At 36.2% G+C, this 13,383-nt stretch overlaps 2 protein-coding genes across 2 annotated transcripts; one reads left to right on the plus strand and one right to left on the minus strand.

Moving 5' to 3' along the window:
• The first annotated feature begins 1,831 nt into the window (after positions 1-1,831).
• Positions 1,832-4,615, plus strand: LOC120775086 (poly(ADP-ribose) glycohydrolase). Its single transcript, XM_040105083.1, has 4 exons — positions 1,832-2,180; positions 2,240-2,903; positions 2,981-3,890; positions 3,968-4,615. The coding sequence occupies exons 1-4, from the start codon at positions 2,117-2,119 to the stop codon at positions 4,571-4,573; spliced, it is 2,244 nt and encodes a 747-aa protein (XP_039961017.1). The 5' UTR covers positions 1,832-2,116; the 3' UTR covers positions 4,574-4,615.
• Positions 4,616-11,734: 7,119 nt separating this feature from the next.
• LOC120775713 lies at positions 11,735-12,950 on the minus strand. Its single transcript, XM_040106025.1, has one exon. It carries the CDS (start codon positions 12,751-12,753, stop codon positions 12,562-12,564), a length of 192 nt encoding a protein of 63 aa, XP_039961959.1. The 5' UTR covers positions 12,754-12,950; the 3' UTR covers positions 11,735-12,561.
• Between the last annotated feature and the right edge of the window lie 433 nt (positions 12,951-13,383).

A 13,383-nucleotide genomic window follows, 5' to 3' on the forward strand; every position in this document is an offset into this window, starting at 1 on the left:
AAAAGACATACAAAAAATAAATTTTAAACAACTTTTTCGGCATAAAACATTTATATTATGGCCACTAAAAATTAAAAAAAATTAAGATACCCAAGCACACATACACACACGAATATACACCCACCCAAAACACGCGTATATATTTAGCTGAACAAAAATTAAAAATTATTAGAAATTCAATTAAGAAATTAATGCGAACCTCTTTCACTTTCGTGTCTTTTACTCAGCAAACAAAACAAAAGTTAAATTGACGTATGTAAAATCTTAAAAAACAAAAAATATGTAACACTTAAATCTCACACGCACACATACACACACCGACACAAAAGTCTAAAGTAAAAAAGAAAAAGTAAGAAAATTTTTTAAATGAAATAATTTATGATTGTGCAAATTAGTAAAAAATCAAAAAAACAGGAAAATGTTTCAATTCCACCGGTCCATAATTTAGTGTTAATTAAAGCTTTCATTTAACATGCTACAAAACAATTACTGATGAATTTTACAATTACTGAATATATTTACCGAAGTGTAAAGATCCAAACAATAAATAAATATTACAAAAACATGAAATTAAATGCCTGCCACAGAAAGTCAAAACTGTAAAAATTAAACACAAAAATATAAGAATTATATGAAAGAATACAAATAAATTCAATTATTCCGTTCCAGTTTATTGCAAACAATTACGAAAGTTTTTAAGTTTTTTAAACCGTAACTAATTTTACAACAATAATATATAAAAGTTGTTTTTTGTTCTGTAAAAAAATTGTAAGAACTAAATGACAAACAAAGTTTCGAATTCAATTGAATGTCAAATAAATAAAAGAACTACCATAAAATGTACACACCTAACAGTTAATATGAAACTGATACAAAACACTAAATAAATAAATAAAACAGACAAACAAAATGTATACATACATACATGGAGTTTTATATATGTACAAAAAAGAAACAAATTGCTTTTATTACTTAGCAAATGGAGTGGTAAGTTTACAAATAACATATACATACATATGTTGCATAGTTGAGGCCAGATGAGTACCGAAATTAGGAGAGCTTGAAATACACACGCGATTAATTTAAAACACTATAATAGTCTGTATCTTACTGGCTTTATGAAATGCCTTCTGCAATATCTGTGTAGAACGGAAAAGTTCTATCTCGACATCTTCAATGGAATACATTTCAAAACCATTATTTTATAATTTCGCTCGGAATTCCAATTTTTCTTATAGTTTTTCATAAAAGAAACTTTCAAATGCTTGCCGATGCAAAAATAAGTTAATTCTTATATACATACATTTATAACCCGATTTATGGTTTACCATTTAACTTCAAACTGATTACGATCTTTCTGCCGCTACAGGAACAACAACGATCTTTTACAAGTATTATTAAAGTATTTCACTTTGCATTTTAAATTAGTTTTAATAAAAAAAGTAAGTTTCACTTCCTCCGTTCAAAACGTTCAAATACTTCTGTCAAAGAAAAAGTGGTTGCCAATTATTTTTTTAACGTTTTTAAATGGTATAAATTTAAATTTTTACTGACGTAATATATATATTATATTTATATTTTAATGTTAATGTTTTAAATATCTTGAGTGAATTAACAGAATAATATTTTTGACTTAATATATTTAGGATATGTTTTAGTAAAATAAAAAATTAATTAAATGCCATGTTACTGTCCGGCAAGGCAACCAAACTGTTAAAGTGGAGAATTGAAAACATTGACTGGGCAGCACTTTTTAGGAAGTTCGACTACATTTGTCAAATTGTATTATAAACAATAAACACACGAAAGTAAAAACATAATTTTCTGTATTCAACGTTAATTTGTATTAGGCAAAAAAATATATAAATTACACTGTAGTCATAAACGTTTTTTATAAATAACTTTGTAATAATTTCCTGCGCGCTTGTCACCGAACAGCTGGCTTATTTACATTTCTCCAATTCTCCAAAAAGAGCTAGTCTCTTCTGTGTGCAGGAATTTTTCATTGACAATAGGAATTTGTTAATTTGCAAAAATTTTACGCCAATTTCAGCAAACTATATATAAGTCTGCAATTAACTGCAGACGCACAATAAAAGTTACTTGCATTCGAAGAATGGCTGAAGGAGGCAGTTGCAGTAACACCAGTGCTGGAAATGGTGTGTGCATTGAAAACGGCGGTGAGTTTTAATGCTCTTCAATGTAAAATGAATCATATTTTTCATTTTAAATATTTTAGCGGAATCCCCTACAACCGATGAGCAGTGGCGCGGTTGTTCGATGGAAGAAATACATCGCGGTTTGAATGAGTTTGAATTAGACCATTTGCCAGCGGTGCGACCCAGTGAAACGCATACAGTGCTTTATCATTGTCCTATACGCGAGCCTGACAATGTGCCGCCACGACCATTACGAGCACATCACAAATGGGATGCCATACATGTGCGTCTGCCCTGCTCCAGTAAAAGTCAATATCCAGTTACAGCGGAAGATGGCAGCTCCACAATAGAAGCACGTTGGGGTATGATTGAAAAGGCATTACTGCAGCCTATTACTAACAGTAAGGAATTGCAAGCGGCTATACTTTCTTATAATACTAAATATGAAGGTCAGTGGAACTTTCGTTCTCTACACCGTCTATTTGAAGATGATTTGGATGAGAGTGAATCGCGAGTATTTTTCGAAGATTTGCTACCACGTATAATACGCTTGGCTTTACGCTTGCCGGAATTGGTGCAAGCGCCTATTCCTTTGCTCAAGCAAGGACAGAATCATTCTGTGACCTTGACGCAGCAACAGATTTCTTGTCTCTTGGCAAATGCATTTCTCTGCACGTTCCCCAGACGGAATACAATGAAAAAGCGCTCAGAGTACAGCACGTTTCCGGATATAAATTTTAATAGGTAGATATACATATAATTGACAATTTTTTAAATACAAAGTATATATTAAATAATACATTACATTTTACACATTTTAGGCTCTTCCAAAGTGGTGGTAAAGCAGTTATAGAGAAAATTAAGTGCATCTGCCATTATTTTCGGCGTGTATGCCCAACGGAACGTGATAGCTCTAATGTACCCACTGGTGTGGTGACATTTGCACGTCGTAGCTTAGAACCCGCAGAATTGCCCAACTGGGCCGAATGTAAAGCACCATTAGGTGTTACACCCTTACACATTACGTCTGATGGCACTATTGAAGATCAGGGCTTTGGTTTGCTGCAAGTGGATTTCGCCAATAAATTCCTTGGTGGTGGCGTACTCGGCGGAGGCTGTGTACAAGAGGAAATACGTTTTGTAATTTGTCCTGAATTGCTCCTATCTAAATTGTTCACAGAGTGTTTGCGTCCCACAGAAGCACTATTAATGGTTGGTGCTGAGCGCTTTAGTGACTACAGCGGCTATGCAAGTACCTTTGAATGGGCTGGTAATCATGAAGATTGTATACCACGCGATAGCTCAAGACGTCGTCAAACGCATATCGTGGCTATTGATGCGCTCCACTTCATCCAATCACAACATCAATATCGCGAAGATCAGATCAAGCGCGAATTGAATAAAGCTTATGTGGGCTTCCAACACACGTTAATCACACCGGCACCTGGCGTGGCTTCAGGCAACTGGGGTTGTGGTGCCTTTGGCGGCGATCCGCGTCTGAAGGCATTGCTGCAGTTAATGGTGTGCACCGTAACTCAACGGCCGCTTGTATATTTCACATTTGGCGATGCACAACTGCGCGATGAAGTGCACCGCATGCACACATTCTTGCTGGAACATAATGTGTGTGTAAAAGATTTGTGGAATTTGCTCACTAGCTATCAAAGTCAAAATATGCCCGGCAATGAACTGTATAATTTCATCTACGGCTGCATTAGTAACACATTAAAGGTATGATTATAGAGAACTTACATCAACCTTAGGCTCAAGTGTTCAAATTTAATTTCCAACACTTATTTTGTTTCCAGCGCAGTCCGAAGACGAAGTTGACGTCACCAAAGAATAAAAATATGCGTAGTTTTTTGACAAGTTGGTTGAAGCCGAAACAAACTATTACTAAGGAGAAACCAATTTCCACGTCAGCGCCACGGCGAGTCAATTTGAGTGAAGATATTTTCGCCTCCACTTCCGATTCGGAAGTAGATGGGAATGAAGTTGCGCCTGAAATCACCATATCCTCGACGAGTACTTCGGTGAGCACGCCAGCAGAAGTAGAAGAAGATAGGAGTGCGCCAAACCTCTCTACAGTAGATCTAACAAACCAATCACAATCAAACGATAGTATTGTTGCTAATTTGTTGAATAGTGAAGAAGTTGCACTTGATAGTGTAGAAAGTGCGCGTCCGGAATTACAAATAACGAAAAGCAAAAATAATACATCAACGGAAAAGCAATTGGGAGCATCAAACGTTTCGCCGCCGTCTGAGAAGCCCACGGGTTCGCGCCAACGTTCGCTACTGGAAATGTTAGACCAATGTTATACAACAAAATCGAATAACGGGCCAGATACAAAGCGTATATGCCTTAGTAAAATCAGCAACCCAAACACAAAAACACCGACAAAACAACAATAATGGTTATATATATGAAATTTTAAACACAAACAAGAAAACATGCATCAATGCATATTTTGTACTTTAATAGATGATTAAAAATTTTAAACTATATAAATAATTGCCTAGCAAAGAACAAAGTGTTTACGCATAATTACAGCAGCATTTAGAGGGAGATCATGCAAGTATTAATGCAAGAGCTAACTGTTTTATACATACACACATATTTTGATTGGAGCACCGTTGCATTATTGAAAGCTTTCGCTTGTGTGAATGACGTCTTCGTTGAATTTGTGTCGCGCAACAACAACAGCAGCAATCGCGCACAGCGCAAACAAAGAGCATTGCACTCCTGCAAATTTCGCTAAAAATACATATGTATGTAAATGCATACGGCAATGTAAGAAACGCGACTGCTAAACATGTGCGCCTGTTATCGCCGTTACACGATGCACTTGTGTACACAACATGTTGCTTGCCAACTTACGTAGAGTAGCGTCGTCGTTGTTGCGTAGCGTGTAGCGTTCGAGAATACACTTGCAACTCAAGTTTTTTGTTTATGCCGGTCAGAAATTGTTAGATGTTAACTTAAATTAATTAAACATTGTGGTTTGTTATGACTGTCTCTATAAGTGTATGTGTGTGTCGGCGTGAAGTGTGCGTGATCTAGTGTCTGGTTGCTAAAATTAAATTTTTACTATGTTGTTTAAAAAAAGTTTGTTTACTAACATCTTAAATATAAAACAATATATTTTGCGGTGATTATTATAATGTTTATTTGTATGCATGCCGCTTTACTATTGGCGGAAAGATAAGGTCTAGTGATGCTTAATGAGCAAAGTATTTAAGATAATTTTGTAATAAGCAGTCGCACAGCACTTTTTTTTGGAGTGATAATTTTTTTTTGCTATAATTAACTGATAAGTGCGGACAAAGCGGACAGGTTGTTTTTAATAAGTCAAGGATATTAGAAAATAACCCAAATACTAATTATAAATCGCGTATGTTCTTTCTTTGCAATTTGCGTACGCGTGTGTCGGCATGACTTCATTTGCAGCAAAGGCCGTAGCGTCTGCTGATATGAATTGCCGAAAATACATACGTGTTATCAGTAGCACGCTTGTTAGTATTTATTCGCGTTCAACTTTTAATCTGTGTGATTGGAAACAAATAAAATGATTTTTAATAAATTTTTTATTGCCATCACGAAGTAAGCGAACGACAAAGCGTGGCACTTTACATGCTGTATGACATCAACAACATCAAGGTCAAATTATGCAGCCAATGACTGACATATTAAATAAAAAACAAAATGTTGGTTTAAGCAGTGAATAGAATTTGAATTAAAAGCGATAATATTTTATATTTATAAGGTGAGTTTAAGAACCGATAAGTACTATATTCATATAAATATACATATTTGAAAAAAAAAACAATAACATGCGTACAAATATACAAACAATATTTTAATAGGCCAATTGTAGGTACATACATATGTATGTATATATAATATATTGTATATGAATATTTATTTTAAAAGAATCAATGCTTACGCTCATTACTGCTCACGTTATTGAATATTAATTTACAATTTATTAAAAATTCATACACGTTACTTATTGTTTCAGACATAACTCAAGAAACATTGCAAGTTTTTATTTAAAATATTCATCATTTTCATCAAATTGCGTCACAATATCATATGTATGTATATACTCTTCACATCACCCTTTCCATATAAATTCAAGAAAAAACAGCAGTGTAAAAAGGTAAGCAAATTAATATTTAATTATTCCAAACACATACCTGCAAATATATACAGACACCTAGTACTCAGATATTTTCATAAATTATAAAAATATACCGCCATTAGCTTATCGGGTTCTTGTAAGAACACGTTTACGTCAGCAGAAGGCTGTAAGCCAGAGCTGCAGGTGAACTAATAATATTTAGCTGGTTTGGGCTGGAATGCTGGCAAAGCATTACATATATTAAGGATTTTTTCAATAAATCTTTTTCGTACAGCGTTGCTGTTGTTGTTTTGACTGTTGTCTGGTTCCCGTTAGGGTGGTAAAGTTCAGATAAGTTGCCATCGAGGTCATCCAACGGTAGGCTTAGGAAACGGGCTGATTTGATGGGGTCAAACCATAGGGAGAGGGGTGTCAGTTGTGTAGGGTTAGCTGAGCATGCAAAGAGCTGGTTACTGGTTTCAATTCGGCACGATGGCATGACTAACCTCGTTTGGATCGGTAAAATTAAAAAAATTGTTAATCAAACCATATATCACTATATTTTTGTTTTAAATTGAAATACTCATTGACCTCTTAGAGTTTAGTATCAATATTTAATTATTTAACTACATTCTTATGGGATTAGGTGAATTTAGAGCCTTCAAAAAAGGTATAACTTTGACAATTTTTGCTTAGAGTAATGAAAAAGAAATATCTGGATAAATGTGTTAGTCTGCGAGTACATACTATTTATATCCGAAATAGAAAAATGCAGTTTCGAGATAAATTTCTTTAAAGCTTCACTCCTGAGCTGACGGACTCGAATGACTTGACACTATCGAAAAGCGCAAATGAGAGGGGAAATTTTAGTTTGGACTGGTCTACCAATCGACTAATAATAACCGTTTCCTTTACTAATTTTCCCTTATTTTTTTTGCTTTCAACCCAAACTCCTCCCTCCCTAAATGAAAACATTTTTTTCAATTTCATCTAACGCCAGCCAGTTCAAATTCATTAACTTTGACGCTTCGGCAATAACAGCACATTTCTTATGACAATTGCAGCCTGTAATAGTTACAATTCATTAAATATCGATTATATTGTGTAAACGCATAAATGCGGCTTTGTCTAAACAACGCTCGACGTCGGACTCCAAACATGTGACGCACGAAGCTTCTGTACTACATTAATTGAGGCATTGCTGGGCAGCTTTTACAGCTTTTGCCGTCCCATCGCAATTAGCTGCTTCAATTTAATCCATTACAGTAGCGTAATAAATTGCGAAGCAACAACAAAAACAATAACGCCTACAGTCAAAGTTTATGAACGCACTGCTTGGCTTTTACGCAATGGGAAGCCACAAGTTGCCTGAATTTACAATTGCTAGTGGCTATGTGCAACTTTATACATATGTGTATGTATGTATATGTTGTTTGTATGAATGCATCTATATTGTTTGTTGTACGCCCCATCGATAGCGTTGCAAGTTTATTTATACGCATTAAGCAAAGCAAAAGTAGAGCGTCTTGGGATGCAATACTTTAGCAAATATTACAAAAACAAAATATTTAGATTTTATATTATTCTGTTTGTTAAATAATGTGCATATGTATGTATTTGTATATGTTTAACTTATTACTTATGCGCTCATTTTCGCGTCTAAGTGTGCAATAGTTGCAGTGTAAGCATAAACGTGTTTACTTAGCTGCTCATAATTGGGGCCAAGTATTTAAGCGTGTTGGGTCATTGCACGCTGACTGTGCTTTCGCTGACTGCACAATCGAAAATGTGTTGATATTAAAATTAAAAGAGCAATTTTTAACATTTTAATATTATTATTAAAAAATGTTGCTATATATTTTGATCCCGTCTGAACTCCCGATATTGACTCAAGTGGTCCGATAGTCGCTTTGTATAAAATTCTGGCACGTGAATTAAATATTTTCGCTTTTCGAGAAATTTTTAATAAAATAACTGCATAATAAATGTTTATATATTTACACGCTTATACATACATACATATTTATATGTATAAATACCATTTTTCTTTAAGACATTTTAATAACCTGATCAGAATAGCTTCTAAAATGCGCACCCTTTCGAGGTTCCCTACTTTTTTAAAGAAAAAACCCAGAAACTTCAAATTTAATGGGGGATGTTTTATCGTTCTAAAGAACCTTCTTTGGCATTTATTTTTTAAAGGTTATCTCTTATAAATGTTGGCCGCGGCTGCGTCTCAAATGGTCCATTCGTTGAGTCCAAATTGCCAAAGCACGTTCGAGCACTTCGAGTGGTAACTGGCGAATGACATGCGTGATGTTTTTCTCCAAGAGCTGAGTCGAAGCGGGATTGTCCGCATAGACTTTATCGACCAGGCCGGCAATGGGCTTCATCGCTAAACAAAATTTGGCTCGAAAACGTTGGATCTTCTTGAAACTTTTCAAGAGCCCATACAGCAAAGCGATGTCGCTTGGTAAGTTCGAACGGCTTTAGTTTTAAACGTTGCTCAGGCTTAAGTCTTTTCATGATGAAATGTCAAACAATACTGAACAAAATAGCATGACCTTGACGCGACTCACGCGTGATCTGTCAAAGAAGGGTAATGAAAAAAGTACCTCTACATGGATCACTCGTTATAAGCCTCATTTTCCTTTAGGGCATTTATATAACCTTATTAGAAGCTTCCAGATAGTTATCACTTTTTCTTTCAGTTATTATTAGTAAATCCTGATCGCTTCTGATGCGTTTACTCCATCGCAACCAAATCATGATTGAGTTGATTTTCGATATTGTATGAAAGTTCTGACATTCATATCCGTTACTCGATCAAAGATCAAAAATAGACTGTCATTCATAATGCGACACAAACATAGACTTTTTAAACTTTAAACGCTTGTCTAATAGCAATCCTAAAAATAAGTTAGATTATGTTAGTTTCTGTGGCAGAACCCAATATTTGACCATGCTGCAATTTACCTTTCAAAGTAACGTATTTTAGTCCACCCATCCCTACCAACCTGTCAAAAACTTAAGTGGTTTAGCATTGATTTTTTGGTGTCCTTTTCAACACAGTTTTGCCCGCTTCTTCCGACAGTATATTATTTAATGCTTACTCTATAATGTGAGAAGGTTCCACTACTAATCCTTATTCCTGGTGCCTTTACTATAGGTTTGCAACCGATCCCTTGCAGTTCTATTTGCAGCTCTGCAACATTTGCAATAATACGGAGAAGACGCTATTGGATCAAAAATCCTTAGTCACGTCATATGTATAATCTGACCCATGCGATTAACACGACTTTAACCTACATATAAACGCCAAAATGTATCTCAATCTGATATATTTCTTATACATAGATGGGTGTCAAGCAGCTGAATGTATACAATAATTTTATCACCCGCTTTCTTAAGTCACCAATTACTGATTCGACACAACAAAATGGCCAGTTTATATCATTAAAAGATGTTTTAATTTTTGGAGATTTTCTTCCAGTTTTAACCACTTACATTATTTTTAAGATTCTTCAGTTTTCGTCCTAAAACAAAAAGAGGTGTTATCTCTCTCTGCAGTCTGCAAACCACAAACATAACGATTAATTATTAATGACTTTGATTGCACGTAATAAAGATTTATACTGATTTTGTCAATTCCATTCACTCATCAGTTTCAAAGAATTTCTGTACGCGTAGAGAAATGTTATCCGAAATCTTATATTAATCCTCAACGAGGTATCAACATTTTAATCTTTCCGTTCAAGACTTTATACTTGTAGTCAATCAAGTAGGGCAGAATGACTGGTTTGTGGGTTGTTCTCTCGTGAATTTTTCACTACGTTAACACAGCGACACACAATGCCATCGTTATTTGCAATATTTTGAACACAAGTAATACCATTATTTTCTGTTCGAGAGCTCAAAAGGACGTAAAAACACTTTTTAGTAACTAACGAAAATTGCGGAACCGTATGCCAAAATATTCATAACAATGGGATGTTTTCCAAGCATCTTTCAAGCAGAAGTTTTTGCTATAAGTCAGTCTACAATGCAACTATCGCAACCTGCGTATCGCTATACTCGACGATAGTCAAGCGGCACTTAAAGCGATCTTAGCTTATCCAGTCGAATTGCTATTAGTGGGGAAGTGAAAAGGAAGGCTGAATCGCCTATCAGTTTGCAACCGTGTACACCTGATCCGGGTGCCGAGGCATAAAGCGGTAGCCGGCATTGAGCTGACCGACGAACTAGCCCGCGCTGAGCTCGGTTCCAGGATGATGTGGTCAGAACCATGCATTGCGGTTGGGTTACTCCGCACGGAGGAGAGAGTGGGGAGAAAACGGCGCTGGCAGTAGGCAACAGGAATGCGTCACACCAAGTTGCTGCTTGGAGATTACAACCTAGCAAGGTTTAGAGATATGATCAACCTCCAACGAGGCAAATTCCGTCTCCTTTTCGCGCTCTATGCTTCCTGAATACACTGTTTCTTGACACACTTGTCCAACATGGGCATTGTCTCTTGCGCAAACTGCCGGTTTTTCCACAGGGAACGGGAAACTCCAGAACACTAGATTTTAGATTGCACAGCAATTTGTAGAAGCAGGCTCATGGCCCTAGGAACCATTTGCGTGGACACGGATCACTCCACCACGGAATTATTCAGAGTGCTGGACCTTTGTGACCATATGTGTTATAGGAGCAGGCACAATATACCATAGGTCGCAGTGCAAAACCTCAATTATTTTTTATCTATCTACCTATCTATGATTCTCGTCAAAATATTTGTAGAGAGTCAAATTTAGAATATAGCATATTAAGGAGTTTTTCTCTTGAATCTCATTTCTTTTCCAAGGCATAAAGACACGTTTTAGAGTCTCACATAAAAACGAGATTTTTGCGGAAGAAGGTTGGACAGCTGTTTTTCTCGCTATTTATATATTCTTTGTTTGTTTATTTCATTTTGACTTTAATGATTGGAGAGTATTTACATTTTCGTTTAATTTTTGTTGTCTATGTTCATGTACATATGTATAGATGCTTCAGCTTGTTGGATATGAAGTACCATATAAAGTAGAAACAAACAATCTCACACTTCTGAAGTGTAGAACTGACTTAGTACATACATATATATCAAACTATGTATGTATATGCATTCATATGTATGTATGTATATACTTATGTATATGTTTATATATGTACGTCTGTTATGTTCTGACCTTGGGCCGCCGATTCGAGACCAGCACTAAACGTGTCTTAGCAAATTATCAGCCATTTGAAAAATTCTAACTACAAAAACAATATTTTTTGTATTTTATGTAAATAGATAACATATTTATGTACGAATTCGCCACTGGAAACCACATGTTGACAGCCTTGGTCATAAAAATGGCAAAGGATGTTTAAACCACAAATCAAATAGCGCAGAAATATGCTTTTGATCATAAAATCATTCCATGAAAAGTAAACAAAATTGTTTAAAATTGATTTTTTTGGATACAAACTTATCTACTATATTATAACTGTATACATGCATACTAAATATGTTGGAAATTACAGTCTTTGACGCATTAATAGAAACACGCCGGTTCTTCGATGTATATATTCACTTAAACTAAGCACATATATATGTAAGCAAATGTATATATTTACTTAAACTAAGCACATATGTATGTAAACACATGCCCACTTATATGATAAATGCTGTAAGTCTGTTTTTGAAATGCTTCAAATATCTTTTAAGTACCTAAGTAAATATATTTACGCGCTTAAAATGTATGTATGTATCATGTATATGGCGTTGGCGTCAATATGACACTTGTATATGTGTGTATAGTGTTTGTTTGTATCAACTAAGTATGTTCCATACAACAACGGCAATAATGCGTATTCATATTTCAAGTCCAAAACTGGTTTTCGAGCGTCGCTTGGGTGTTGTCTGCAACGGTTAACGCTCCAGTTAACTCGGATTAAACGCCTTGCGACAGTTCTTTTCATCAAATATTATAATTTTTAACTTGTAAGAATTCAATTTCATTTTAATTTTCGCTGCAGCCATTCCCTGGCGACAGTGTGCGCCCCACGCAGTCTTTGCTTCCATTTCCAGGCGCTGGAGGCATTCTCAACCGACAACAACGAGATATCAGCGCTTTCAGGTCTACTGCCAACTCCGGTCTCGCTGTTGGACGCTGTCGCCAGGAACGGAACGCTTTCGCAACATCATCAGTTACTTGCATTATTGCCATTGTTGTTGCTGTTTGCTTGCACCGAGGCTGCTGTGGGCACGTCTCATGCCGTCCGCTTTTTCATGGCATTGCAGGCGCTGCAGTAGGAGTAGGAGCTCGGTGATGGTGGCGGTGAGCCGCTAACGTTGCCTTGACAACTGCCGAATGGGTGCTGCACTTGTGGATGTATTGGGAAGTGGTTCCAGTGTGGGCACGGCATCTGTGCAGGTGGTGTAATTGGGAATTGATGTGGCATCTTGCTTAGAGTTGGTTTGCTGCTCGCTTATAGGATGCACTCAAAAATAACTTTTTATTCACTTTTCACTTGTTCTGCTGTTAGTGTCTTTAGAGTTCTTAACTAGAACCTTTGGTAAATTTCACTTTCTTTTACTTTTTAACTTTTTCTCTGGCTTTGCTTTCGCTAGTATTCTGCTCGAAGGCACAAACTTTACTGAGCTCTATCCCAGCGCTTCGCTGCTTATATAGCCGCGTCACTCTCGTCAACGGCACGCAGCCAAATCGTAATGGCTGGCAGTCAGGCAGGCAACGCGAAAAATCAACAACGCCGCACACATGGACAAAGATTGCAGTTCGTCGACGAAAACGCCAACAACCACATGGTTGATGTTTGGCAAGCTACTATTGAAGCGACAGGCTTCTGGAGCGCTCTCTTCGCTTATCACGCGTTTAGTGAAGACTATTACTTTGCGTTTTGTTTTTTGCAGTCAGCTCTTCGCTTGTCGTGTGCACCCTACAAATTGAGTTGGCTGAAAGAAAGTGAAGGGATATGAAATTTCATATCCATTTTTTTGCAGAAAATTTTTCGTAAACCCAGAGGTTCGGTCAATATGTTGAACATATTCGAGTTAGTAATAAATCCTTCCAA

The sequence above is a fragment of the Bactrocera tryoni genome, chromosome 4, assembly GCF_016617805.1.
Source record: "Bactrocera tryoni isolate S06 chromosome 4, CSIRO_BtryS06_freeze2, whole genome shotgun sequence".
NCBI lineage: Eukaryota > Metazoa > Arthropoda > Insecta > Diptera > Tephritidae > Bactrocera > Bactrocera tryoni.

What these genes read in the sequence shown, in the direction of transcription:
- LOC120775086 (XM_040105083.1), top strand. Translation starts at nt 2,117, where the DNA reads ATGGCTGAAGGAGGCAGTTGCAGTAACACCAGTGCTGGAAATGGTGTG. An exon ending in TGTGTGCATTGAAAACGGCG is followed by an intron (nt 2,181 to 2,239) that starts GTGAGTTTTAAT and finishes TAAATATTTTAG; the next exon opens with CGGAATCCCCTACAACCGAT. An exon ending in GCATTAGTAACACATTAAAG is followed by an intron (nt 3,891 to 3,967) that starts GTATGATTATAG and finishes TTTTGTTTCCAG; the next exon opens with CGCAGTCCGAAGACGAAGTT.
- LOC120775713 (XM_040106025.1), bottom strand. Translation starts at nt 12,753, where the DNA reads ATGCCACATCAATTCCCAATTACACCACCTGCACAGATGCCGTGCCCA.